Below are 26,912 nucleotides of genomic sequence, written 5' to 3'. Positions count from 1 at the left end.
CAAAACCTATTATTCTTTTATTGAACAAGTGTAGTTTTAATGCTCACACTTGAGAGTATGCTAGTAAATATGCTAAAAATGCTTGGAACACGGAAACTGACTGGCTGACACCACTGTTTCCTATGAAGCTTTACAACCTTGAATTGGTATACAGGGTCATCATGGCTGTTAGCCGGCACTGCTGAAGCCACTGCTAAGTTTACCATTGACTTCATCAGCTAAGAAACTGAGCCCTAATTTCTGGTTTGTTCAAGAGCAAAAATCCTACCTCAGATCTTCCTGAAAGAGATCAATAGTCTTTTTTGTTCAATTACAGCTGCGCAAGTGCTGTGCAGTCTTGAAACACGGTCAGCTTATTCTTTACAGAGAGTGAGATCTGCAAGTTGGAGGAACTGAGGTCACTTAAGTCATTAGCTTTGTCTATTCTAAGTCAAGAATATATTACCAAGGGCAAATGGATGTTGTACAGGCACCCAAAGTGGAAACCCAATCCACCTGAAAAGCAGGCTCCTGACAAGTGCAGTATACATGTTTGCTGAGAGCACGAGTGGCCTGACCTGCTCCTGGGTTTGCCCAGGACAGAGCTCCTGGCTAGTTACGCCATTAGAGACTTTAAAGACAATATAAAAGAGACTCTCAGAAAAGCTGCATTAGGCTTCTGTTTTTATTGGTGGACCTACTCTAATTTTAATCAGGTATCAGCATCTTTGCAGTGTTGTAAATACCTGGAAGTCCCCTGTGCAGGCAGACCTTTGTTGCCATACAGTTATGCTGAGGGCTGTAACAGGTAGCGCCAGATGCGGCACGTCGGAGACCTCCTGATGCCACTTTCAGCTGCTAAGCACATTCAAGCACTGAAAAGCTGATAGGGATCACGAGGTTGGTTCCAAGTGCAAGGGAAGTCTAGCAGATGTTGGAAAGCTTCTAGTATGTTTCCACCTCATTCCGAGACACTGTGCTGGGAAGCAATTTACACAATGTTGCTATGTGAAAAAAAAATTGTATGTGTTCAGAATGGCTATATGTGTATATAAAAAGGGTAACTGCATATGTCATAGACTTGTGCATCATAAACGTGTATGTCATAAGCAATTTTAGTTGAGGGATACAACTGCTAGTGCAGCTTGAAGGAATCCTCAAAAAATTGCTGTTGCAAGCATGTGGGCTGGCAATTTATTTAATAGCTCCAGAGGGAAAGAATTGTGTCTTCAGCAGACAGCTGATGTGTCTTGGTACTTTTTTTTTGTGAGTCTAATTGCCCTTCTCCTGTAATCACTGAGCGTCATCCCACCCTCTCTGTCCCCAAGCTTTCCAAGTTGGGTACACTCGATCTTTTTAAACATTTTGAAATGGGCAGTCATACTCTGTCATCCTGCAGACAATGAATTTCCACTGACGATCCCTGCGTGGAAGAGAGACAAGAGAGAGACATTAGTAAGTGAGAACTGCAGAGGATAAGACTGTACAAGTAAGAATAACTTTGCACCAGGTGTTGTGGCAGCAAAAGCATCTGTCTGCCATTAGCTGACTTTCCTCTGAGTCCTTTGTGTTTTTATGGGCTGGAAGGAGGTTAAATACATCTGATAGTTATAATTCCTTCACACTCCCTTACAAGGTAAGAAAATCAGCTCTCTGAGTAATTAGGTCTCTGAGTATCCTTCAGAAGACAATGGCTCTTGATGGTGATCAATCCTAAATTGACTTTAAATCAGTGACCAAGAAGAAAAGGATGGTTCTGTCAAAAGTTATTATCGTGACAGATTGCTCAGGAATGTGTACAAAGTAAAATATGTGAGTGATTTTCAAGCTATTTCTAAGTGAGGAGTTATCCACACAGCAAAATTCACTTTCATTCCACTACTCAGTCTTCTTGCTGGTGTCCTTTATTAAAGATATGAAGGAATCAATAGTGAGAGAAATTAAATTCACTTTTTATCCTTGATGTCTACAAGTCACATGTGAGGCAGAGTAATGTTTATGAGTGTAAGGAGACTTTATGCTCTTCCTGTTTTGTGAGTAATTGGATGTCTGTATTCTCTCTGGGGACGGTGATATGATACCTACTAACAATTTTTCGTAGGGAGCATGACTGGAGCAGCAGGATTCAACAGTGCAGATCAGTGATTTAGTGTCCAATAGCTGCGATAGGCTGCAAATTTCCACCTTAACTTATTGTGTGTTAGATTTTCGCTTGACAAAAAGGCAAGAGTTCAGAGGATCAAATACCATCCTGCTGTGGAGCAAATGTTCAATTTAGGCTGCTTGGTACTGGCTAACAGGAGTTTAGGTCTGAAGTACAGTCCTTGTAGATGGCAGCTATCATTTAAATTGATGATGGGTAGTACTCCCAAGAGGTTTCTGAAAGTTTGGATTCTGATAATAGTTATCTCCTAAACCTGAGGCATGGTTTTGACTGGGGCAAATTTAATTTTCTTTGAAGTAGTTATTATGGAGCTGTGTCTTGGATTTGTGCTGAAAACAGTGTTGGTAACACAGAGATACTTTCATTATTGTTGTGCATTGCTTACACAGAGTCAAGGCCTTTTCTGCTTCTCACATCAGCCCACCAGTGAGGAAACTGGGGGTGCACAAGAAGTTGGGAGGGGACATAGCTGGGACAGCTGACCCCAACTGTCCACAGGGATATTCCACACCATATGACATCATGCTCAGCATATAAAGCTGGGGGAAGAGGAAGGAAGGGGGAGATGTTCAGAGTTACAGTGTTTGTCTTCCCAAGTGACCATTACGCATGATGGATCCCTGCTTTCCTGGAGATGGCTGAACACCTGCCTGCTGTTGGGAAGTAGTGAAGGAATTCCATGTTTTGCTTTGCTTGCATGCATGGCTTTTGCTTTACTTATTAAACTGTGTTTATGTCAACCCACAAGTTTTCTCACTTCTACTCTTCTGATTCTCTCTGCCATCCCATTGGGGGGAGTGAGTGAGTGGCTGTGTGGTGCTTAGTTGCTGGCTGGGGTTAAACCGTGACATATAGGATAGGTAATACTGCTGCAGTGGTTGCTTGCTTTACAAGACCGCTGCACACTCCTAGTTTTTTTTTGGCCTGCTCCAAACAGTGAGGAAACTGGTGCAGAACCTGCTGCCTCTTATGGATGTGCTGGGATACCTGAGCCCAAATTTTGGTATTAACTGCTCTTACACAGTTTCATTGACTAGATGACTCTGTCCTGGAATAAGATTAATTTAACTCTTAACTTCTCTGTAGGTATAAAGCATCTCATGTCAGCTTTCATTAACTGAGATTTTTTTTTAATTGGAAATTTACTATGCTACTTCACTGGTTTATGCTGAGCGTTGTTTTGAACTGGGTCTGTTTCATACTCATCAGCAAGTCTACATTTAGTTATATAGTGTTTATTTTTGGTTTTCTTTAGGCCTTTCCTAGAATGCTTTCAATTGTTACTGCCTCATAAAACTGTTACCAAAGGTTGATGAAATGCAAGATTCATTTCTATGTTTATTTGAGGAAGTCTTCGTTTGGACTGTGTGCATGCTCTTCAAAGACAATCAGTACTCTTTTGGTCACTGAACTACCCAGAAGGACAAAAAAAAAAAAAAAAAAAAAGGGTGACTCATGTGGGTTACAGGATTATATGGGTCAAAATTCAAAATTAAGGTCTGCTAAACCAGCACCCGTTGTCAGAGAGGTCAAGTCATTTTTCTAAAATGGGATATTGTAAAGTTAAAAGTCAAATTCTTGAAAATAAATGTATTTTAGTTGCCTGAATTAATAACATACTTTAAAATATTAGAACAGAATTATTTCTGAAATTGTAATTTAAGCTTGAATGTGCAGACACTTTAGCATATATGCACATGGTTGATGGCCAATAGGTTTATGCATTTAATGTCTTAATATATCTTTTTTTTTGCATTACTTGTGTTTGAACTTAAGCATATATGACCAGCTTTTCAGGATACAGGCAATTCCTTTGCACCATAGGTGCTGTGTCTTTAATTCAATAGTTATCATCCTGTTTCAATTTGTAGATCCCTTACAAGTTTTCCAGTGGGGTTGCAGATACCGTCAGGAATTGCCCTATGTGTTGTACTCTAGAATAGACATGAACTTGCCTTTGCAGATCCTTAACACCAGTTTATAGGTGTCCCCTTGCAAATTGCTAATTTCATGCATTTTCCTTGCCTTGAGGAGCCAACATTGAATTGTCACTTTTACTCTCCAGCTGTCCTGTGCTGTCAGATTTGAATTTTTGATACTATATGGAAAATATCTTTTATCTCCAAATATTGCCAAATAATCTGTTTCCAATTCAGTTTAAAAAAATTCGATGAATTCCTCTTCATATTGAGTTTGACAAAATCCTCTTTCTTCGGTCATATGAAACTTATTAGGGACCTAAAATACCCTATAATTTAGCTTAGCTGAGCTCAGCAGATATCCAGCTTGTCCAGGCTCTTCAAATGTACTTACTGCTGGGATACCAGGGTGTCGATCTGTCTTTCAGTGATGATGTCTGAGCAGTTAAGAAATTACCAGCTACTCAGATCACCCAAATAAATGGAACTGAGAACAGTTTTGTAAAAGGAATGAGCTTATGACGGTCTACATGGGGTATTTTTATACTGTGCAGTGAAGGATTAGCTGTGGCACCTACCAAGCATGTCCGAGAATCTCCACCTCCCTGTCCAAGCTCTTCTCTGCAGGTTGGGCTGTGAATGCTCCAGTGGTGCTCTCTGGACTCGAGACCGACCCAACCAGACCACAGCCTCATAACAAGGCTCCATGAGGGAGCCATGCCATCATCACTTAGCATGTTTTAGAGCTCAGGCTGAAGCTACTTTGAATTTTTTTTTTTTTTTTTAGTTTTTTAGTTTTTGGAAACTATTTTGCCAAGTGTTTACAATGAGCATGTCTATGTGGGCAGTTTCTGTTGTTTACAACCTGCTTCACATACCCCATGTCCATCTCTGAAACTTGACTGTATCAGTCTGTCTACCAAAAGATAACTGCCTTTCCCTGCAAATGTTCCCTTACTTATGTCCATAGGTCATCCTGTTTGCATCAGCATTGTCACCACACTCCCAAATGTGTTCCCAGAGATACTTCAAGTCTTTGCTAATTCTTCCCAGCTGCTTTTCTCTTGCTTAATAGAGAATTGGTTTTTTTTTTCCCTTTTGACCCATTTAAAATGGAACGGAAAAATGTAAATATTAATCACTTCTCAAATCTGTTCTCCACAGATGAACATTTAAAACCTCTGATGCTGAACATCAAGTCCTTCATTTATTCCTGATACACAGGCATGGAAACTCACAGAGCATGATTACAGAAGAGGATGTGGGGGTACCACCTTTCTAAACTTTCTACAGCTTTTGCCAGAGGCATCATTTGCTCTTTCAAATATCTGTGCATCAGCAGTGACCCCAGTGATGCAATGTCTTAGGGAGTAGGAAGGGAGGATATGGTTTCTGCAAGTTTATTAAAAAGGTCTAAAAATACCTAACTATTTGAAGTGATTAGGAAAGCTTAAACTAAAATACCTTCAAAGGCTTTTTTTTTGTGCCTCTCATTAGCTCAAGAATGTTCCCTGTATTGGGCTAAATAGTATTGGACGCAAGTTGAACGTGCTTGAAGATGAAAAGAGGTTTCAAAATCTACAGCATGCTTACACAGACCAGCTGCATGTGTGCATGTTGCTAGCAGACTGGGACTGGGAATAGCTTTTTTTGCTCCTATGCTGCCTCAACCAGCTGCAAAGAACCATTTAGGATGACAAACTTTATTAGAGACAACTTGAAAAGTTAGTGTGTTTAAACTCCTTCTCTCTGTGTTCTCCTGTAGCCAGTCTTGGCAACGATAGGCCAGCGGAGCACACTTTGCCTTGCTGTCTGTGCTGTGCTTGATAACAAATGCTTTCATATACTGGGCTGAGGTGTCTGATAAAAAACATCAGCAAAGAAATAGCTCACAGTTGATGTATTAGAGGTCGGCTCAAGAGGAAAGAATCAAGATCCAAGTACAACTTCAGTAGCCATAGGGCCTCACAGGGCCTGGTCACGTAATAACCAGGACTCATCAAGAAAAAGTAGTGAACTCAGTTTCTGGAAAGGGATCAATGTGCACTGCATTACCCTAATTCCTGGTGTGGCCTGAAATCTGTTAGAGCTGTGTTGCAATGGATTGGGCAGTTTACAGCGTTCAGATTGCAGTCTGTGTGTTCTTATCTTTGCATGCTGGCAGATTCCCCACTTCTTTGCAAAGAAAAGTGGGCCAAAATAAGTCTCTCATCCCCTGAAATGACAGGGTGTTCCAGGGTGAGTTTTTACTGGGTTAGATAAAATGCTCTAACAGAGGTAGGTGAGAAACAATACTGAAGATCTATTAAGCTTTGTGGAGTTCAGATTTAGCCTACCATTGCTATATTTTTCACTACTCAGATGGACACAGCAGATGATCCCCTTATGCATGAAGATGCACTTTTCCTGATGTACTACCCTGGACAACTAGCCACATGCACAGTGAACTTTCGTCCTCAGAAGTACTAGCCTGATGCTGAGTACTACAGCAGATGATGTGTAGCCATGCACTGTTTGGGAGAAATAGAAAAGGAAAACCTTTTTTTTTTAAAAAAAAAAAAAATTCTAGTGAAACAGATGAAAAGCAAACCTGTTCACCGCAGAGAAAGTTGTGGTTGCCCCACGGATATAATGGTCATAAGTGTACATCATCATGTCCATGTCTTCTCCATAGTGTCCTGGATATTCTGTTGTTAACCTTTAGATTAAGGAAAAAGGAGATAAAATAATTTACTGTCTTATAGAAAAGTTTTGTTGACTGAATGCAACTCAGATAATAGATTTTTGCTCTTTCTTTGAAAGTTCTTGTTTCTTAATAGCACCACAAGATACAGTCTGACCTATAAGAGTGCATTTCTCGTCTACATAGCTAATTCATGTAGGTATTTGAATAAATTTCAGTAAGTTCAGAACAGTTAACAGCAAGTTGGAGTACTATATGTATATACCTCTACAGCTCTGGGATAAAAGCAGCCTGAACAAGAATGTAAAGCTTGTCTACTACTTATGTCTTTATTGCAGGGATTTGCTCCGGCTGCTTGTCAGTCTGTTTGGTTTGCTGCTGTAGAGTTCTGTAAATGTTGCCAAGTCAAATAGCTACAAGCATTTATCCATTTATGAATTACATTAAATGAATGTAGCAATTAATCCGTTTCTCTCTGTTCTTTCCACTTTCCGCCTAGTTTATAGCGTAAAAATATTGGCCTGGACAATGTTTGTGCGGTGTATTTTATCTAAGAAGCTCAAAGTGCTTCTGCACTTATTAATCAAATTATGATTACTGCTTCCCTGGGAAATAGGCAAGTAATACAGTACTTGGTTTTACAAACATTTTACAGATAATGAACAGATGCAGGAAGCGGCTGGGACCTTGACCAGTACTTTATGTCAACATTATGTTAGAGGTCAGGAATGGAAACCTGGCACTCAATCTTTCCCTGTATTACAGCATTTTACGTGAGAATTGCTAGTGGAGTTGTGGCAGCTTCACTCCGAAGCGGCACAGGGAAGAACTGGGTTCCCTGTAAGGGACATGCTATTCCCATGGAAATGAAGAGCTCGACTCCTATTGAGACTAACAGGATTAAGATGCCTTTACAGAAATCACAACAACCAGTTTTCTGACTTAATTCAACCTAGCAGCAGTACTTGAATGATGCTTGAAGGTGATCCTAGCACATCCCAGCCAAGCACTCATGTGCTTCTTTATATTTTGTTAAATCAGTGGGATTTGAGCAGAAGTTTAAATATTTTATTCACTAGGAATGTAATTGTTGGGATAGTTTTAAGTTTTTAAAATGAGAAGCTTTGAGGTTATTTGGAACCCAAACCAGTAACTGTTGGAATACTCAGAAATTGAAAGTTTACCTGAAAAGTGAGGGACACTGGAATATTAGGCTGCTTTCTCCTAGAGCTACTTACTATAACAAAAATCCCATGAAATTGCCACCACTCTCTGTATACTTTAATTCTATTTTTGGTCACTTCATTTACCCTCTTCTTATGCTGTTTACGTCTTCTTTGTAAAGCAGATGTGACTCAATTCCAGGTCATTTTCAGCTTTTGAAAGTGAAAGAAAAACACAATTCAGTTGGAACATCATTCCTAACAAATCATTGTTCCCTGACAGATAAAAAATGGGACTGAGTGTGAAACTCAAGCATGGCCTTATAAGATCCCTAAGTCCCGACAGTCAACTTCTTTGAACTTATCTTGTCCTTGTGTCTCCTGTCCTCTGACCATGGCAATCATCAAACAAGCTTCTGGGCACTATTAATTGCCTACATGTGTAAATTTCTAGAATAATCCCTGGGACAGTTTTAGCCCACACCAATTAGCACAGACTCAGCAGATACCTCCAAGACACAGTTTGTGAGTTAGCACATGGTAGGTACCGTTCCTAGCAGGCAGAATGTGGACACCTTTTTGGAAGGTAAGAAAGTTTAGTAGTGTGGCTGCTTTCTCTGCTAGAGGAGAGTACCCAGATTTAGTTTACTGATTTGTAGCCTGAGTGTCTGATAGCGCATCTTCAAAGATTCCTGGGTCATAGCAGGTTTTTAAAACATGTGGGATGAAGACCAGCTATGGACCAGGATTTAATTTTGCATTCCCCCATCATCTCCAAGTTTTGGGGCTTTTTTGGGCTATTACTATGAGAAAACACTAAGGCATGTGTTTATATATGTTCCACTAAATGTGTTTCATAGCATCTGTTTGGCATTCAGCAAGGAAAATGTTCTGTAATCTTGACCAGCAGTATGTGCTGGGCAGATGAGACTGCGCAAAACACCAGGTTAAAAAGCTGCTTTCAGCTCTTCTCAGAGTCAGAACTGAGAGTCAGTTCTTTGAACTTGTTTCATGAGCCTCTAAGTTGAAAAGTAAATTTGATGACAAGCTCCTGAATTACTGTGAAGGGTCTCACAGATCTTTTGCAGAAGCAGACAGTGTTATTCTGAAGTGAATGCATGCAATAGGGAGCCTTCACTTAGCTTCCCTCTCTTTTCTTTCTGCCTGCTGTCATCTCCACCTCCTTCTCTACTAAGTTCTTCACATTACCATTCAGCCTCTTAAGGCTCCTCCACTAACAAATGTTCAAAAAGCAAATATATGCAATTACTGAAAGTAAATTATATGAGGACTTGAGCTGCTCTGAAGTTTATCTTGTTACATAGACAGATGCCTACTGACTCCTTTTGTTCTGGAGAAAAAAATTTATAAATAGTGCTGCAACAGCAATGTTCAAGTTCACTTGGGTCTGTGTGGTCTGTCTGTCTAACTCAGTTCTCTTTGATGTTTGCTGTACTCATTTTTGAAACTGTTCCCTTTAGCCCATGCATCTCAATGTCATCTGGATTGTGCTGTATCCTTTAGAAGGAAGTGCAGTTGGTTGTCCATATAGCAGGGCTCTCTAGTATTACCCTGCCTTTCTCATTATCCCCATTTTGTAATCCTGGGGATAAGTCACACAAAATGTACCTGCACTGAGAGATGGTCTAGTGTTTACGGATATTCAGTACTTGGTTTTCTTGTCACAGAGAGGAGAAAGGTCATTTAACTCAGCCGTTAAGGCTCTTCTCAAAGTGATCTGCCCAGCACAGGACAGTGGTTCCCTCTGCATTTGTTGTAGCTTGGTGCATAATGTTATTATGAAGTGCTTAACTGAAAATACTAAATATTTTTCTCTCTAATGCATATTAACTGTGAATCACCTACCAGGGTCCTACAGATAGGTAATTTATTTACAACTGTGGCAGCATTTGTGAGCCACTTGTGGCAGGGTATGCTTTATACCCGAGAGGTGTCATGAAATAAGTGAGAGAGATCTTTTGCCCTTGTTGGTGAGGCTTTTCCTGCCCCCAGCAGTCTGGACCATCAAGGAGTCCATGACCTATTTGCAAGAATTAATACAAAAAACCAGAGGAATTCTACTTCAGCTTTGAGGAATTCTACTTTGGCTTTGCAAATCCACTTCAGGTTAGTATCAGGTGTATGATTTTTGAGCCCAAGGGACTTGAAACTCATTGCCGAGAGAGGAGAAAGCAGGTGATTCTATATTGAAGACTGGGAAAGAAAGGCTTGTGAGAAGGGATGTAAGTACTTTGGCATGTGTGGGAGAGAGCAGGAAAACCTGACAGGAAAAGCTATTTTCATAATGGGGTTTTTAGCTGGTACAGAGTTGATGTGCGATGGTTTATCTTCTGAGTGGTTTGCATCGCTCCACCCATCCCCATGTTTGTCTGATGTACTTTACTATAATCCTATAAATCTTGCTCAGGGCAAGAAATGTATTGAAAAAAGGCATTAAATCTTTAACAAGATTACTATTGTTATTATTTTAGTCTGAAAGTAGTAATATTGTTTATTTTCCATGGTGAAGAATTACTATGTTAGAGATTAATAGAAAACACAGAGTTACTCATTTTGCAAGAATAGTTTGTACTAATCTACACTGATCCCTACCACTCTTTTAACGATTGACTCTAGAAATAGTTATAAATCTATTTTTTACTGATAAGAAGATCAAGTCCCACCAATGGCCTTATTAGTATTGTGCAGCCCACCTCTTAGATATGTAAATGATAACTGTGGGTATGCCTTGCCTTCAGATATCAAGCAGAAAGAAGAAATGAGTCTTTTAAAATACTAAAGACAGTCAGTGGTAAAGCTTGTGGTATCCTGCTTCAACTGTTGAATGTACTTATTCCCTGCTAGAAGGTTTCAGAGTGCCTTGCACTTTTCGCTTCTTGTGCAACTACTCTGCTAACAAGATGAATTGCTCCTCTTTAATCTTCATTTTCTTCTACGCTGCTGAACTCTTCCTCTAGTGGTGCCACAGCCAAAAGAAGGAGCTGTTCCATTTCAAGAGAGAAACATAAGCTTTGACATTAACTTTCTAATATTTGAGGACAAGGAGTGTCCCCTGAATGGCCTTACTGTTTCAGATGTTATTTACAAATGCTTCAAGAATATGACTCTCCTAAAGGAGCATTTTGTGTCAAGAGCCATGAGCCTGCATGTTACTTTCAGTGAACATGGGATTTATATGCCTCTTCAATTAATTTCAATTCTTCCTCCAGCAGGAAGACAGCAGGCATCCCTTTTTAAGAAGCACACTGTGCTGAAAAGCTGAAGAAGGTCTTAGTAAACTGTCTACATAAATTCCTACCAATGCTCCCACTATAGATTCCAGATTGCTGCGCTGCCAGGGAATTAGAGATGTCCTGAAACTGCTCTAGAGATGAGCAGTTTTCTCATATGGCCATGTCCTGTACATTTCTGGATTGAGTTCAGGCTCCAAGCTCTGAGATGATAGATTCACCTAGACACTTCACTGCCCTTCTGTTCCTACTCTGTTGTAGTGAAACCCACAAACTCTCGCAGGGCTGAGGAGTCATGAGGCCCACACAGTGGGACCACAGTTCTTCTTGGAGGCCTACATGAGCTAGTGCAATACAGACGCAAGCAGCAGCAGAGAGCTCAGGGCACCTTAGGCCTGTTTCTCAAGAAACACATGTCTGAAATAACATTAGCCAGCTTTCCAATGTTAAGCAAATGTGTTTCTCTCAAGATGTCTCTGGAAGGTGGTCCTGGAGATTGAAGCGTCAGATTGTATTTACTGGGATGTAAAAAAAAAAAAATCAGTTAAATACCCCCTTTTTTTTTAAAAAAAAAAAAAAAAAGAGGAGAGGGGAATTGGGTTGCCCAGAAGTGCATGTTTCCACCACATCTATTCTGAGTTCACCTCCTGGATTTATATCTCTGCTGTTGGTCATCTCTGAGAAACCTGCATAGGATCTCATCAGTTTCAGGTGGCAGGTTGAGTCAAGGAAACAAACAAGCCCCATAACTCTTGGAAAATGTAATCGTTGCCTGGACAATGTCACTGTGACAGAGAGCAGCCAGAGCTCCAGACAGACCTTCTGGCTCTTGGACTGCTGGTTATTTGGAGAGGGGAAACAGTCGTAAACAGTCTGTGCAGACTTGGGGCTGCTCTGTGACATGTGTTTGCTTTTGAGACTATGGAGTCAAGCTTTCAATTTCCTGGCAAAGGGAAAAATCGGAGCTCTAATGGGACCACTTAATAACACTGTCTGTTCATCTGTGATGCATTTGCTTCCTTTATGGTTCAAATCAGCACACAGTTTATTTTACTGTGGTAGCATTCCCTAGCCAGGTAAAATAATAGGAGCTTTTCTGCCTCCTGTGAGGAATGTTAATTATTTTCAGTATGGTAAAAATGTGCAGAATCCATTACAAAACTTGGCATAGTGAGGAAGGAAACAAAGTACTTGTAAAAAAAAAAATCAAATAGCAAGTGCAAAACTATGAGACTGGAAAAGATTAATATATTTATTTGCAGTATGGGCTTACTGTACAAGTGAACTGGGAATTAATGATAAGAAGATGAGCTGTGAAACAGAGCTGCTGGGCTCTAAGAGAAAGGATATAGATGCTACCAAGCAAAGTCCTTAAGACTGTTCTTAAGTTAAGCAAAATATTTCACTGTGGGTTTCAGTCAGCATGATGGTGTCATAAATTAGTATTCCAATAAGTATTAGCAGGGCTCAAAAACACAGGAATGTTCCAACTGTAAAAACCTGGTCAAATTCTAACAAACCATTTGCATGGCTCATATACATGGGGAAAACCTGTATTAATTGTAGCAAAGACCAGCTCGTTTCAGGAGGAATCTAGTACTGAAGAAGAAGAACCAAGAGAAACCGTGCATCAGGATCAGCTGTCTTACTGCTTTTATATTTGCCAGAGAGCCCTGTAGAGAGACAACTGGAAGAGGAAGGGATCAAATACCCAACGTGAGAGCTAATTTAAAACAAAGTGTTTTGTTATGCCTCAGTATTGTCAGTTTTCTTAAAAATGCCTTCCTGCCCATATTTGGTTTCATAATGAAGGATTCATTGCACATTAAAATTCAAAGCTGCTGAGAAATCCTGCAATGTGGATGGTCTTTGAATATGGATTTTCCCGTGTGACACACATGATCCATGAGGCACCATAGTCATTACCTATTTTCTTGGTATTACTTTTCCACATAGTCATACATAATAGATGCCTTTGCATGAAATTAAGCTGCTTCAACCAAGAAATAGGAGTCAGCAGCATGTTAATAGCCATTTCTCCACAGATAGTTTATTGACAGCTAGTTTATGGAACAGAATAAATACCATTATGGGTTGGGGCAGAAACTGTAATAAATAATGATACTGTATACACACACACACATTTTTGTTATGTCTTATACACATATACATTTTGAGGTCCTACCCTTGGTAGCCCAGAACTGCTTTGCAGATTGTTTGGTAAACACAGTTTCTCTGTCAAATGCAACTTAAACAGAATGCAGGATACAGACCAGAAGTGTGATGTGTGAATGAGGTTTTGTGACAATACTTGGAAGTGCTGATGGAAATAAAGCTGTGAGTGAGATCTGAGAATGGGAAGTTTAGTGGCTGTATGCTGAAGTTTAACAATTCAGAGAAGTCACATCTGTAGTAGTAAAAGTGGGTCCAAGGCATGGGATTTCATGCTATCACATTGCAATTCATGTTGTTTATACCTTACCATAACAACTAGCACGCTCCCAAACACTGTCTATGCAGGGTAAAGTGAATAAAATAGAAAAGAAACCATTCCCAGCAGATAATATGCACAAGACTGCTGGTTTGGAGAGGAGAGATACTTTAGCTGCATCGTGTGGGCCCTGCAGCAGAAGAGTCCTCCTATTTGCAATCACAAGGTAACTGTCGGAAGGGAACCTCAAGAGGTCTCTGGTACAGCCCCGTGCTCAAAGCAGAGTGAGCCATGAGGTCAGACCAGGTTGCTCAGAGCTTTATTCAGTCAAGTCTTGAGCGCCTCCAAGGATGGAGCCTGCACAGCCTCACCAGGCAACTTGCTCTACTGCCACACTGTCCTCAGAGCTGGAAAGGTTTTCTTTATAACCCTCTGAACAGCAGTCCTGTCCTCAAGCATATCAGCTGTTCCCCCCAGTTTGGTGTCCTATGGAAACTTGGTGAGAGTGTGCTCTCTTGCGTCCTCAAAGTCCTTGATAAAGACATTAAGCAGGATGGGTCCCAGGGTAGACCATTAGTTACAGTGCTCTGCTCGTAATGGGCACTTGAGCAGAGTATTGCCCTTTAACCACAACCCTCTCAGCCTGTTAAATCACCAGGTTTTTACCTATCTAGTTGTCTGTCCATCCGGACCATAACATCCTGATGTAGATAACTGTATGTAGAAAGAGCTTGTGTCTACCTTGCTAACTCCAAAGGCAGGATGAGAGCTTGAAATACATTGGAAGAAATAAATTGTAAGGAGGTACTTCAAAGAATAAGGTCAAACAAGGCTCTCAAGTAGGAGAAACTGTGTGAGAGACTCTCCAGGGTGAGAGTGGATATGGAAGTGTCAAGACAGGCCAGTAGCTTGAACAGAACACACTGGGCTCCAGATGGAGTGACTGAGTCTGGTAATACAGAGTACAAAATGGTTTTATAATGAACCCATAATCACAAACTATGCTTTTCACAAGCCAGGTGACTGGACTTCCCAGCGGTTTTACAGCTGTCCCCTCGCAGAAGAGTGTGAGCACATTGGATTTCGACCCTGCTTAGAGGGAGAAATGCTTTACCGGCCTTTGAAATGTTGCCTTTTCTGCGTGGAACAACAGTAGCAGCAGAACTGTGTAAGACATTTTTTTCCAAACATAAAAAATGGAGTGTTGTCACTGTTGGAAATAGAAGGGCAGTATAGGAGTTCGTGAGCAGCTGGCATGGAAACGCAAGACATAGTAACCTCAAACATTTACATTAGGATTTGCATTACTGAATGCCAATTTGCAAGGCAGAGACAAAGCTGTTCCCAGTTGTCAAGACGACATCTGAGGGAAGCAGAACTGTCAACAACAAAAGAGGTCAGAGAAGATTTCTGTTGTCTCTCTGAAAATGCATGCTACCTTAGAGGAATAAGAGAGACTGGAGAACTGCTTAAAAGTTACAGTGAGTTTCCCTCAGAGGGAAAGGCCCGGGCAGGTATGTAAATAGTTCCGCAGGCAGGGAACATCTGTAGGCAGTGCACGTTGGAAAGGGGGCAGAAGAATGTTCAAAAACTTTCTTACGGAGTTCCTGTCATTTAAAATATTTAAAAATAATAATAATAAAAACCATTTCTTTTCCTCCTGGCTGCAAGGAGACTGAAGGGTGCAAAGCAAGGCACTGCTGGTGTGTTTGGCCAGTAGCCAGCCAGACATGTAAAACCAATAGACATGTAAACAGTTTATCTGCATCTCAGTAGGAAGTTTACTTCAAAGCTGAGTTCTGGAAACAAAGATTCAAGCACAGACTTTCCCCCCTATTTTATTTATTTATTTATTTATTTATTTATTTATTCATTTATTTATTTATTTATTTTAAGTGCAGGTGAGTTATTCTTTGTTTCTGTGAGAACAGCTATTAAGCCCTGGCCTGTAAAATCATGAGTTCTGTTAGTCAGAATGGACAGGAGCAATATGAGCTTTCTCTACACACAGAGACAGACTGTGCTTCTGTCTCAGTTTAGAGAACCACACCTGGGGACACAGGGAAGCTTGAGATGGGTAACTCATTTTTCCATAGCCTCTGTGAGGTTGCCAGCACCAGTTGTGGTACTGTGTTGAGATGAGGCCACCTTTTTTTTAGGTTTAGACTATGATCAGTACCTTTTTGACTTTGCTCTTCAAACAGCCTTGAGAGAGGGAGCAAGTTGTTATCCACTATAAAACTCCCAAATTGTCAGCCAGAGGATATTTTTTCTGAGGGAACTGGCAGAATGTTCACTCCTGTAAGTCATTGTGGCAAAATTGCATAGCGCAGAGATGCTCCTACTCCTGTAAATGTGCTGGATTTATAGTGGGAGCTGTATCTCCACCTTTGAAATGTCATTCCACTTTGGAGACTTCTGTCATGTTTTCCAGCATAGCTAGACTGCTACTGGTACTCAGACCTGTTCATTTAGGGCTCACTACTGCGTCACCCTGTTCGGTGTAACTGTGCCTTTGTTCTCTTCCCTGAGCCATGGATCCTCAAGAGTTCTATTACCAGCCTGGAAATAACTTGCTTGGCCCCATAAAACACAGTTAACTTTTTCTCAGACAAGGTTTTTGACAGGCCAAGTGGCCAAAGGCATTTATAGGGACTGCTGGGGAAAAGAGGCTAGTAGGTTTGGTTTCTGCTTGAACTCACCAGCATGAATATGGGCATCTCCGGCTGTAGCGGCAGCAGTAAAATTGCCATTCACGGTCAAGCACAGATGGAAAATACTGACTCTGGAAACCAGCCACCAGCCCATTGTTTGAGCAGGTTTGATACCTGAGAAAGAAGAGAACACATAAGGAAAACATGATATTATATTCCCTCATAGTTTCAGGCATTTTGGAAAACAGCATTAAAAATTTTGATTCAGGGTGGAAGCCAAGGGTTTGGCTTTGTATTGAAAAACAGTGTATGAACTTGCTGTGTATTAAGTAACCATTTTGTATAAGAAAGCAGCTGTAGTTAACTAATAATGTCTTAACATTTATGTTGCACTTAAAACTATTTAAACTGTTTTAAAGTATTTAATCATTCTGGTATGCTAATCAGGCCCCAAAATTGTTCTGATGTTGACATTCCCAACTGTTTACAAATCACAAAACTGACTTCAGAACAGTCCATTAATACTTTTATCTTTGATCTTTGATATTTGAACATTTGGGGTTCACTGCAATAATTTTTTCAACTGCTTATCTAAAAAAAAAGAAGCCTTAGAACCTCTTTTATAAGACAAGTTCATCAATTTATTTTATTTTATTTCTTGCTCAATTACCTGTCTCCAGGAGAAGACACTCAATACAAAACATTATAGGCTTATGATGAAATAATAATTTGGTAACAATCACATGAGGAAAACTGAGACTCAGATGTTATGAAATGATAAGACTCACATAAATTTTATGACGGAGTTCTCAAAAGATAAATCTGCTGCTTCATGCTTTCTACGTACTTGGGAATTTTGTCATACAAGTAAATCAGTGCCTTCAAGTAGAGTAGACATGGTCTCTAAGCATGCAGATATATGCTTCTCTTTCTGCACAGCCTACAAGCATCTGGACACTGATACCCAAAGTAATTGAAGTGATAATCAGTTTGAATAGCTTGCTTCTTGGAGACTAAGGACAAGAAGAACATGAGTGTTCATTGTCTCAAGTACCCTCCTAGCTTCATTATTTCCCTATTGGAGAAAATTACAGGAATTAAGTTTCTTCCATTTCCTTTCCTTTCTTTTTCCTTCATCAAGGAAAACTGGCAGCCTAGAGCTGTAGTGAACCTTCCTTGTGATACCATAAAATCAAATACATTGATATATCCAGAAGACACTTTCAGAAGTAACTTTATGATTAAAAAATACCAAAAACTTCCCCTAATTTCATTCAGTGACCTCATAGCTTATTTTGATGAGCCTGGAGTTCACAGAAGGGAAAACACATCATCTAACAGAGTTTGGTGTTTGGAAAGTCATCAACTTGTGTATACATACAAGTGTTGGTGCTCACAAAGTGTGAGGCTCAAGAGTTTGGATGCAAAAGTTGAAAAACATATTGATTTTGACCAGTATAGGGATGAATTCCTCTGCCTAACTTTCAGCTTCCTCCTTTGAACCAGAGGTCTCTTCCATATGTCCCTTCCACTGTGTTCTGTTGTTCAGACGAGATTATGGTTGCTATGGTATCACACCAAGTAAGGCAGCTTGGCTGTCACTCTGAGGATTTCAGCAGGACTTTGATAGGAAGTTTCTCTGTTTTTTTGGCACAGAGGCCATGGGAACATATGGCTAAGTCTCTCTGTAAACATATTGGATAGCTGCAGATGATTGGTGTTATCCTGATGGAAGAAAGGTTGATACACAGAAATACAGGGAGTGGTTGTACCTGTTGCAAAATGAGCACCTTTCTGCATGAGTAAGTGTAAATTAGAACCAAACTTGTGTCTCTTCATCTTCTTCTACCTCTCATCCCAATTACATGTATTTCCTCTGTTCAAGTTCTTGGGCCCCTGGGCGATTTTCTAGCTCTTTTGCATAGGTGCAATAGCAGGAATGCTTTGTTCCTCTTTTTCCTTTGCTCAGCTTCGCCCTGCAATTTCCCATCCCCACTGATCAGCATCTGATATTCCTATCCACACTTGTCTTTGCAGGAGGTTCTTCCTTCTCTTTTTCTCTCCCCATGTGCTGACATTCAGTATGGAAAGTCCTGCCCTCTTTCCCATTGTCTTTTCTCTACAATGTTTTTTATTTTCTTGACACCTCTACTAAACACACTCCAGTTTTGATGGAAAGGTTCATTTTGAGAGAGATGTTGCTGATGGACCCTTTTCTCTATAGTGGATTAAAAAAATCTAACTAACACAACATGCCTATGTTTTCATGCATACATATTTGGCACCAAGTTTTAGGAAGGTTTGGTTATTTGATCATGTTTCTATCTTCTCATGAAAAGGTTGTTTTAAAAAAAAAATAGAGTTTCCTTAAAAATTAGTTTCTTAGATGGAAAGTGTAACGGGACATAAGTCATGTCTTATAATTAAATTGACATTTTATTTTAAAAAAATTCAAAGTAAAATTTAAAATACACTTTTAAGCTCATGTTAACTTCTCTCTCTCAACTTCTGTCTCGTACAAAGTCCAGTAATCTGTTATTCAGGCTCAATATTGGTTTCTGCAAAAGAAGGATAATAGTGACATTGAAATGCTTTTATTTAGCTTTGAGATAAGACAATTTTTTTTCCCCCTGATCTTTCTAATTTTCAAAGCACATCCAGATATGCCTCCAAAAATGAAGAGATGCTCTCAGAAATCGGAGTGCTTATTTGTGAACTCATATAAATCTTTTCTTCTCTTTCCTTTTCCCAGTTGGCCTCTTTCCTACAAGCAGAAAGTAGTTCTTCTAGGGAAACAAACAATTCCTCCCCACATACCTTTTTAGTCAGATGCTTTATGCACTAATCTGAAAACAACACTTAATATGTGAGGATTTCTTCCTTCTATGTTGAATTTACTGCTCCTGTCATAGCAAATCCTGCAAATCAGTATGGTGAATAAAAACTTTGATTTATGGCCGAGTGAAAAAAAATGCCTTTTTCACTAAACCCACTGTGTAGCCTTTTTGTTATACAGGATAATTCAGTATTCAGTGTTAATGCCACTGGGTTCTCCTCACTGATGAAATCCTGACATTGCTAAGAAGAGAGGAAGATACCTCTTAAAAGGTGAGTGCAGAAGAGTATGAGAAACTGGATGGGACTGTGTGGGATTAAACTTGGCAATGGACAGATTGTTTTGTTTTTCTAGTTAGCTCAAGTTGCGATGCGTGAAGAGTTGCCTTTTGGATCTGGTACTGGGAGAAGAGGAGGTGAGCTGGCTGGTGGCTGGTAGGTGGAAGAGTAGGAAGATTGGTGATAGTGAGGGTCAGGTCTTGTTGAATGGGAAGTTGTCCTTCTCTTCCCTCGTTTACATCTGCTGGAAATGACTGCAGTGTTTCATAGAAAGTAAGTAAACTCTATAGCCTCATTTTGGGAGGAGTTCTGTGTAGTAACAGGAATATGGTAGCTGAGACTTTCCCAGCCTACTGCAGTTGCTGTGAAAAGCCTCTCCTTTGCCAAATCTTCTTCTGAACTGGTTACTGAGCGTCATGCTGCAGAGTTCTGTCATGGCAAGCAGCCAATGCATGCATCTATGTTACCAGTTTAGTTCTGGTCCGAACTGCTTTCCCTGTTCGCAAATGAGCATTTATCTGTGAGACCAGACAGAGCTGGTTTGAGACAAATCCACTCAAAATGCATATGTGGATTTTGGGTCCATGCACAAACTGTTTCCCCCTACAGATCCACCTAAGTTGTGCCACATTATTAACAAACTTTGATATAGCCTCAGCAACCAAGTGTGTACCTCGTTGACTAAACAGTTGCCTGCCAGACTGAAGACAAGTACTGCTTGCAACAGTTATAATTGTTTTGAGCAACGGCATCAATTGTGGAAACACTTCATAATCCTGCCTACATCTCATTTTTGCTCTTTGCTAGACAAGGCCCCAGAGTGTTGTGCCCCATCTAGTGCTGGTCCTGTGTTGTAAACCTGTCTCCAAGGCCACCTGTCCCTCAGATACACCAGGAATTAGCCTGAGCAGCATGTTGTTCTGAGGATGACAACCCAAAGAGGAAGCCTGTTCGCTACAGGTCCACTCAGGGAAGCTCAAGTCCAGATGCAGTAAGTGGTGCTGTGATCCTGCATTGAGCCCCTGCCATGCTGACCAGATGGTCCTCCCTGAAGCTCTCTGGAAATGTGTAGAGTCTGACACACAGCTCTATAGACAGAGTTGTGCTGCATTAAGGGTGATTTGTTCCTTATAACAGGTAACCTGAGGGTGTCATTCTATGTACTTCAGAAAAATCCCACTGTTTTGCTGTAGGGCAGATGACTCCTGTAAAACTTGCATCATTAATTACTTTAAAGCTGTCTCTCTAGAGGCTGTCACAGTAGAATGAATCTATGTATTACAGAGATACGTCAGACATAGCAAACTGGCCCAACAGAAATAACGCTGTGTGCTTTAATCTGCGGTCTTCCCTGGAGTGCATATAGAGAGAGGTGGCCTAACCTCGTGCAGCCAGTAAGACCATGGTTAGAGTGTGGGAGGCATTTTTTAATGAGGCATTAGATAGACTGTTTTCCTGGAGTGTTATTTCTCCAAGCCTGTTACTTTCAAATATCCAAAACCTAATTTCCTTTTGGTAGAGCTGTGGAGGGGAAGCCTTGTCCTGCTGTCCTGAGTTATTTTTGTGGAGTGTCCTCCGTCTGTGTAATTTGGTTAGTTGCATGATGAAAGTTAATTTAACGGCCAGTCTGGTACAGATGAGTGGGGAGAGATAAGTAGCTGAGGGCAGGCCTGGGATGTCTGAAATGCTGGCACTCAGATGAAGGGAATGACTTTTCATTGTTTGATTAGGCTGTGCCAGTCTCCAATGGGCACTTCTACGAGGAGTCTTCACTGTCTGTTGTGAGGTGGTGAGACGTGTTGTCATGACTTCCACATACCAAAGGCTACCTCACTATCATCTTCAGCTATATTTTTCTTTCATTTAGTGGTCAACGATGACTTTCTTTCCCCTCCCTGCCAAAAAGGAAGGCAAAGCCCTATTCACCCTGTTGATTTCTTCCTGACAGTTGCTGATGAGGCCTCCCTATATACAGAAACACCCCTCTTCTCCTCAGATGCTCCCACTGGACTCAGTCCATTGCAGCTGTGCTAAGAGCTTGTAGCACTATCCCTTTAACATAAATCTAGGGCTTTGAAGAAAATTAACTTGTTTGTGGAGACAGCACAAATGGGAACATTTTGAAAGGGCAGCTTGATTTTCGGGTTTGGGTAATACAACCTCAGATTTGAGACTTGGGATTGGTTGGAGATTGAGAACAAAAACAGTTCCTTGCAGATGTACCGTGGTGTGCTGCCAGCGCTGAACAGGAGGCTCTGGCAGACACTTCCTTTGCTCATGAGGCTGCCTTTGCGCCCAGTTTGTGGGAAATAGGGTTGTGTGCCTACATGAAGGCTCTGTGTGTGTGTTTGTGCACTTAAAAAGAAGGCAAAGTAGAGTGAGAATGGGAGTGGGGAGGGAGAATCTAGAGATCTGTTTGTTCCAAGTCCCATCCAAACACTTTCTCAGTTTAGACTTTCTCAGAAGTCTAAACAAGGAAAAGAGGCAATAAACATGCATTAAATACCACTTGGCGGAAAATGTTTCTGCTTTGTGCCTTATGGGTAACTGGGAGTATACTGGGGATATGGCATGGTTCCATCTGTATTATGTGGTACAAAACTAACATTTTCTCCTGGAAGGAAAAGTTGCTTGTCTTTCACTTGCAAGCTTTTGTTCATTTGTTTGTGTCATCCCTGTCCTTTGGTCCAATCACTTTCAGGCAATATACTTTTTCTTAAGTACCTTGTTTCAAAGACTGGTCTGTAGAGACAACTCTGTAGTATTCAGTGAAGCAGTGAAGAACAGTCTCACCTGCAGTCTCTCAGACCTTACCTCTTCTTAGGTGGTCTAATATTTAACCAAGATCAAACTTCACCCAGTACAAATGGATCTGAAAACATAAGCTTTTTTTCTGTCTGAAAAAGCAGGATTCCTTGAGATGTCACAGCATATAAATGATTCGGAGTATGTAGAATCAGAGGATGTCCTGAAGACTTATCCCTACTCTAGACATGAGTATTTCCAAATTATCTGGGAACCAATTCTGCTCCCAGTAATGAAAAATATCTTGGTTAGCAGACAGCCTCTGCAGATACAGTAGGGACAGGAGTAAGGTGTTGGGACAGCTTCAACAAAGATTTTGTACATGTACGTAACTTTAAGTATATACACAGATTAATGAAGCTGAGAAGGCATCACGAATCATCTCATCCAATCTGTTGCTAATTTTTTTTCCATGAGTCTTATAACACTTTTGCAGGTTTCTCATGTCCATTCAGCAAAAAATAAAAGAACATGCTCTCTTCAGAAGTGCATGTACACATATGCTTAACTTCAGGGATGCATTTATTAAGTGAAGCACTTAGTTAGATGTATTCTGAAATGCCAGTAGGTAATGCTAGGAAACTGTCAGAGGTGATTGCTCTTCATGAATCTGCTTCTGGAGAGAGATGGGGTGCACCAGAAGGCAGTTTTTAGAGTACCTGTTTCTCTCCATTGACTCTGGAAGGGGACAGAGGTCATAAATTAGGCATCGTGCTTAGATGCCTAATGTGGATCTGTGTCGTTGGCCTCTTTCTGTTGAAAATTTTTTTCATATCTGTAAGATGCAAAGTCTTACAGATTTAATCCTAGAAGTCCATAGAATTAGTGTAGGAAGCAAACTTACCTAAACCAGCTCTGCCAGTGGTTTCCTGCTGCTGCCCAGTCCCCCCAGTTCTCCCATCCCTATGCTCCCCACATCCACTTCTGCCACTTCCCCCCACAGTGCTAAAAGCCAAAGAAAATAATGAGTTGGAGACTCTTCTCTCTGCTTTATATTCCTACTTCATTTTCTCTCTAAAGCTTTTCTTGGTTTGTTGTCTTTTCTAAAGAAACCTCTCTTGGGTTTGTCTCTGTTGTGCAGCTGCAGAGCAGTCAGGAGTGGTGATTTGTGAAACGCCATAAACATCATTTGTCAGAGGTCATTTTTTTGGTGTTTCTGCCAGACTAGAGTTTCTGGGACATGGCTCAGAAACTGTAGGGAATTCAGAGGAGTGCTGTACATATGATCAGTGCTTGCTTAAGAGCATAGAAATATAAAACTTCCAAAGAAGAACTAGAAGAACAGAGACATGTTCAGCCTGAAAGCAAAAGTATGGGTGATGGTGCATGGGTGAGGGAAAGGCATAGCTGTTACCTTTGGTAAGTTAAAGAGATTTTACAAAGGATGCAGTGTGCTTGTTCTCATCACTCAGTGGAGGTAGGGCAATGTACAAAAAGCCTCAGTTACAATGGGAGAAATGTAGCTTAAATTTTAGGAAAAATTTGGCAGCTTTGTAGGTATTGGTGATACAAGACATTGAATCTCCCTGGATGTGATCTGCAAGGTGAGACAAAATACCTGTGAGGCAGTGTTGAAGAAGGAAAATTTAGTCCATCCTACCAGGATGGGAAATGGAATAGTGAGTCCAGCAGACTGCTGTGTCAGCTGACATGAGGGTGATGTATTGCTCACCAACAGACTGGTTTCTCAGGAGATCAGTGAGGAAACAGAGGTGGCCAAGCAGGAACTAATGGTACAGACTGTGGCTCATATCTGTGGTCCCACTTGATTACTGAGTGAATCTCATTAGAATTGGCGATGGCTCCAAATAGCACTGAGCTGGGTGTGGAAGAAAGAGAGAAAAGAGAGGCAGCTGTGAGAAATAAGTCTGCCAAGGGAGAAGGTGTGGGATTGTCAAAGGCTCCACAGGCTATATCCGTGCTGTCACATTAATTTGAGGTTTGAGTTTGCACTCAGACACTTCAGGCTGGCTGCCTGCTGGCCCACGCTTTCACTCCAGTCTGGGATGAGTCTGCTGAGTTCTTGAGCAGCAGTGTCTGGGCACAGCGAGGAACGTGCTGGCTTACAGCAAGCCACTCTCCATGAAGCACTCTAGATGCAACCAGCTCAGCCCTGGCTGCAAAAAAAAACTGTAGAACACAACCAGGTGCAGCTAGCTAAGATGTATGGAAATAGCCCAAGTAATTAGAAGCGCGAGTTCACCCTTGCAAAGGGGCATGTGTTCCATAATCACTTTGGGGTACTTCCCCTTCCCCAAAAAATAGGTAGAATACAATGGAAAGAAAGAAGGAGATCTATGCAGAGAGGACAGGTAGATGTAAGGATGTGGAACTGGAAAGGTGAGCTAGGGAAGAAATAACTAAAATAACTCCAAAAGCTAGGAGAGAGAGTGAAACAGAGTTAAACATATTAAAGAGAGGTTGGGAAAGAAACATGTTCGGAGAAAAGATAGGATGGCCATAGGAAAAAAATGTAGACAAGAAAGAAGACAAAGTGAAAAGATTTTTTTTTAAGAGGTGAAGGAAATGAGAGTCAGATAATACACTGTGGATGTAGTCATGCTAAGCATATGGAGCATGGTGATGAATGTGGCCCCATGGTCAGATAGCAGAAGAAAATGTTCTGTATATACTTACACAGTATCCTGTTTGTGAGAAGTGAACTTGAGCAATTGCTCCCAGGGATTTTTAGAAAGAGAGTAATCATTTTATTTGGAATGATAGAAAGGTCTAATTCAAAATTACTATGCAGTAAGTAGAAATTACATCAATGTATGAAAAATTAAGAAGTCATCCAGTATTATCACAGTGTCTTCTTTCTGCCTGTTTTGCAGCGCTCCCTCTTTCCAGTTCTTATTCCAAAGTTAAGTCTAGGGTCAGTCTTTTTTTCCTTAGCAATTGCATCAGCCATAGGAATGTATCACGTGATAAATGAAAGAGTATGAATAATTCAGAACAAAATTTTGAATCATTTAAAAAGCAGAAGCTTCACATTTCATTGTTAATCTGTTCCCATGTAACGTGAAATCTACAAAAAGCACATTGCAATTTCTGGAGCAAAACCATTTCAAGTATTTGAAAATATTCTTACATTCATTACATTCTGTCCAAAGAATATTTCAAACTCTGAGTTTTCCAAAACTGTTTCATGTTTCATGAAAAAATCAAAAGATAATTAAATATTGGATATGTGCTGCCTAAACATGAAACACCATACATATTTCTAGAAATTATTGTGGCCATAAAATGTGATCACCTTTGCCTCTAAGGTTGATGGAAAATATAATGTTTAGTTAACCAAAACTGACTGTATTAGGGAGTTGATACGATCTTCTGCTATCATTGTCATGCATGTATATGCCACCATCATCACTTGTTAGTGTGGATTGTTGGCTCCTGTAATACCAGCTTGACTAGAAGACAGCCTTTGACTGGGCCTAAGCCAAAAAGCTTAGTAACAAAAACACAAAGAGAAAAGCCAGCGCTATATAGAGAATATTTTTTTTTCTAGTGATAAGAACAGGAGGACGGAGTGAGGAGTTTTACTGTTTGTTCCCCAGTTTAGTCACCATGTGTGGCCTTTCAAGAGGGACTTTATTTTCTCCTCACTGAAGGTTCATGCCTCATTTTCCTCATCTGTGAAACAACATTATGAAGACCGAACCACTTTGCAGCTGAGGTTGTGACTGACCAAATGACACAGCATTTCTAAAGCACACTGGAACCCTCCAGCAAGAAATGGCTACAGAGAAGGCAAATGTGATGCCAATCACCTCACACCCATGCATCATGATTAATGAGTCTGAGGCAGTCATTCAGGGCAGTGAAGCCACTGTTATGATGGCATTAATACAGATTTGCATTGCTCTGACGGCAGTATTAGCACCCGCATTCCACAGGGGATATCAGGGCTGTGCCCTCCAGGGATGGTTGGGGGTGTCCTACCATTCGGTTCCCGCCCTGTTGATCTCTTCCCACCAGCACTCTGTCGGCTCACCGAGGCTCTGGGCTGCCGGCATGCAGGCATAGTTCCACAGTCTGTCGGAGCCTTCCTTCTTGCTGAAAACACTCCTGACGGCCACAATCACCTGCCCGTGTGGGCACTGGAAGTTGAAACCCTGCCGGTACACGTTGACCCATTCATCATTATCTCCATAGTTATAGGGACCGTAGTAATAGTCGCCGTACTGGCCCCATGCCACTGTTACCAGAGGCAGGAACACACAGAGGAGGATGAGGTCCATTCTGAGGATGTTCCTGGCTTACAAATGCCCCACTGGTTTGTTGGGCTGGCCCTTTTATATCGCTTCTAACATTTGGCTTCCAGATGTTATGCTTCCAGATCCAAGTGCAATGTGTCATTGCTTAGCAAACCTTCTCTGAGTTACAGACACATCCAATTGCTTTTAAGGTGGAATTCTGCAAGTACAGTTTGTCTGCAGGCCCTAAGAGCAGGGTCTTCCCACTACCACAAACCAGCTGTGATCCCTTCCTGCAGAGCTACTGTATAGAGCAAGATATACATTGTCATACAACTGCCACAGACATCCCACTTTAATCCTCAAGACAGCAGAGAAGTTTGAAAACTACTTTATTTGAAAGTAAAGCTCTGTTTGAAGTTGCCATTTTCCATCATTATTAACATGCAACAAAATGTGATCATGTGTGTGTCTCACCACCCTCTTTTCCCTAAATACATATGACATGAGTCTGCCAGTCCCTAGAAAGAAGGGAATTTAGCAATGTGGA

At 40.9% G+C, this 26,912-nt stretch overlaps 1 protein-coding gene across 1 annotated transcript; it reads right to left on the bottom strand.

Annotated features, from left to right (window-relative positions):
- DPT (dermatopontin) lies at window positions 1-26,407 on the bottom strand. Its single transcript, XM_086761604.1, has 4 exons — window positions 26,109-26,407; window positions 16,293-16,418; window positions 6,653-6,760; window positions 1-1,402 (listed from the first exon to the last, which is right to left on the bottom strand). Exons 1-4 carry the CDS (start codon window positions 26,405-26,407, stop codon window positions 1,336-1,338), a joined length of 600 nt encoding a protein of 199 aa, XP_086617730.1. The 3' UTR covers window positions 1-1,335.
- Window positions 26,408-26,912: the final 505 nt, after the last annotated feature.

Source organism: Chlamydotis macqueenii, chromosome 1 (genome assembly GCF_036417535.1).
Source record: "Chlamydotis macqueenii isolate bChlMac1 chromosome 1, bChlMac1.mat, whole genome shotgun sequence".
NCBI classification, from domain to species: domain Eukaryota; kingdom Metazoa; phylum Chordata; class Aves; order Otidiformes; family Otididae; genus Chlamydotis; species Chlamydotis macqueenii.
This window is presented reverse-complemented; position numbering and strand designations above follow the sequence as displayed.

What these genes read in the sequence shown, in the direction of transcription:
- DPT (XM_086761604.1), bottom strand. Translation starts at nt 26,407, where the DNA reads ATGGACCTCATCCTCCTCTGTGTGTTCCTGCCTCTGGTAACAGTGGCA. An exon ending in AACAGGGCGGGAACCGAATG is followed by an intron (nt 16,419 to 26,108) that starts GTAGGACACCCC and finishes CTTCTTTCTCAG; the next exon opens with GTATCAAACCTGCTCAAACA. An exon ending in ACTTTCTCTGCGGTGAACAG is followed by an intron (nt 1,403 to 6,652) that starts GTTTGCTTTTCA and finishes TCTTCCACGCAG; the next exon opens with GGATCGTCAGTGGAAATTCA.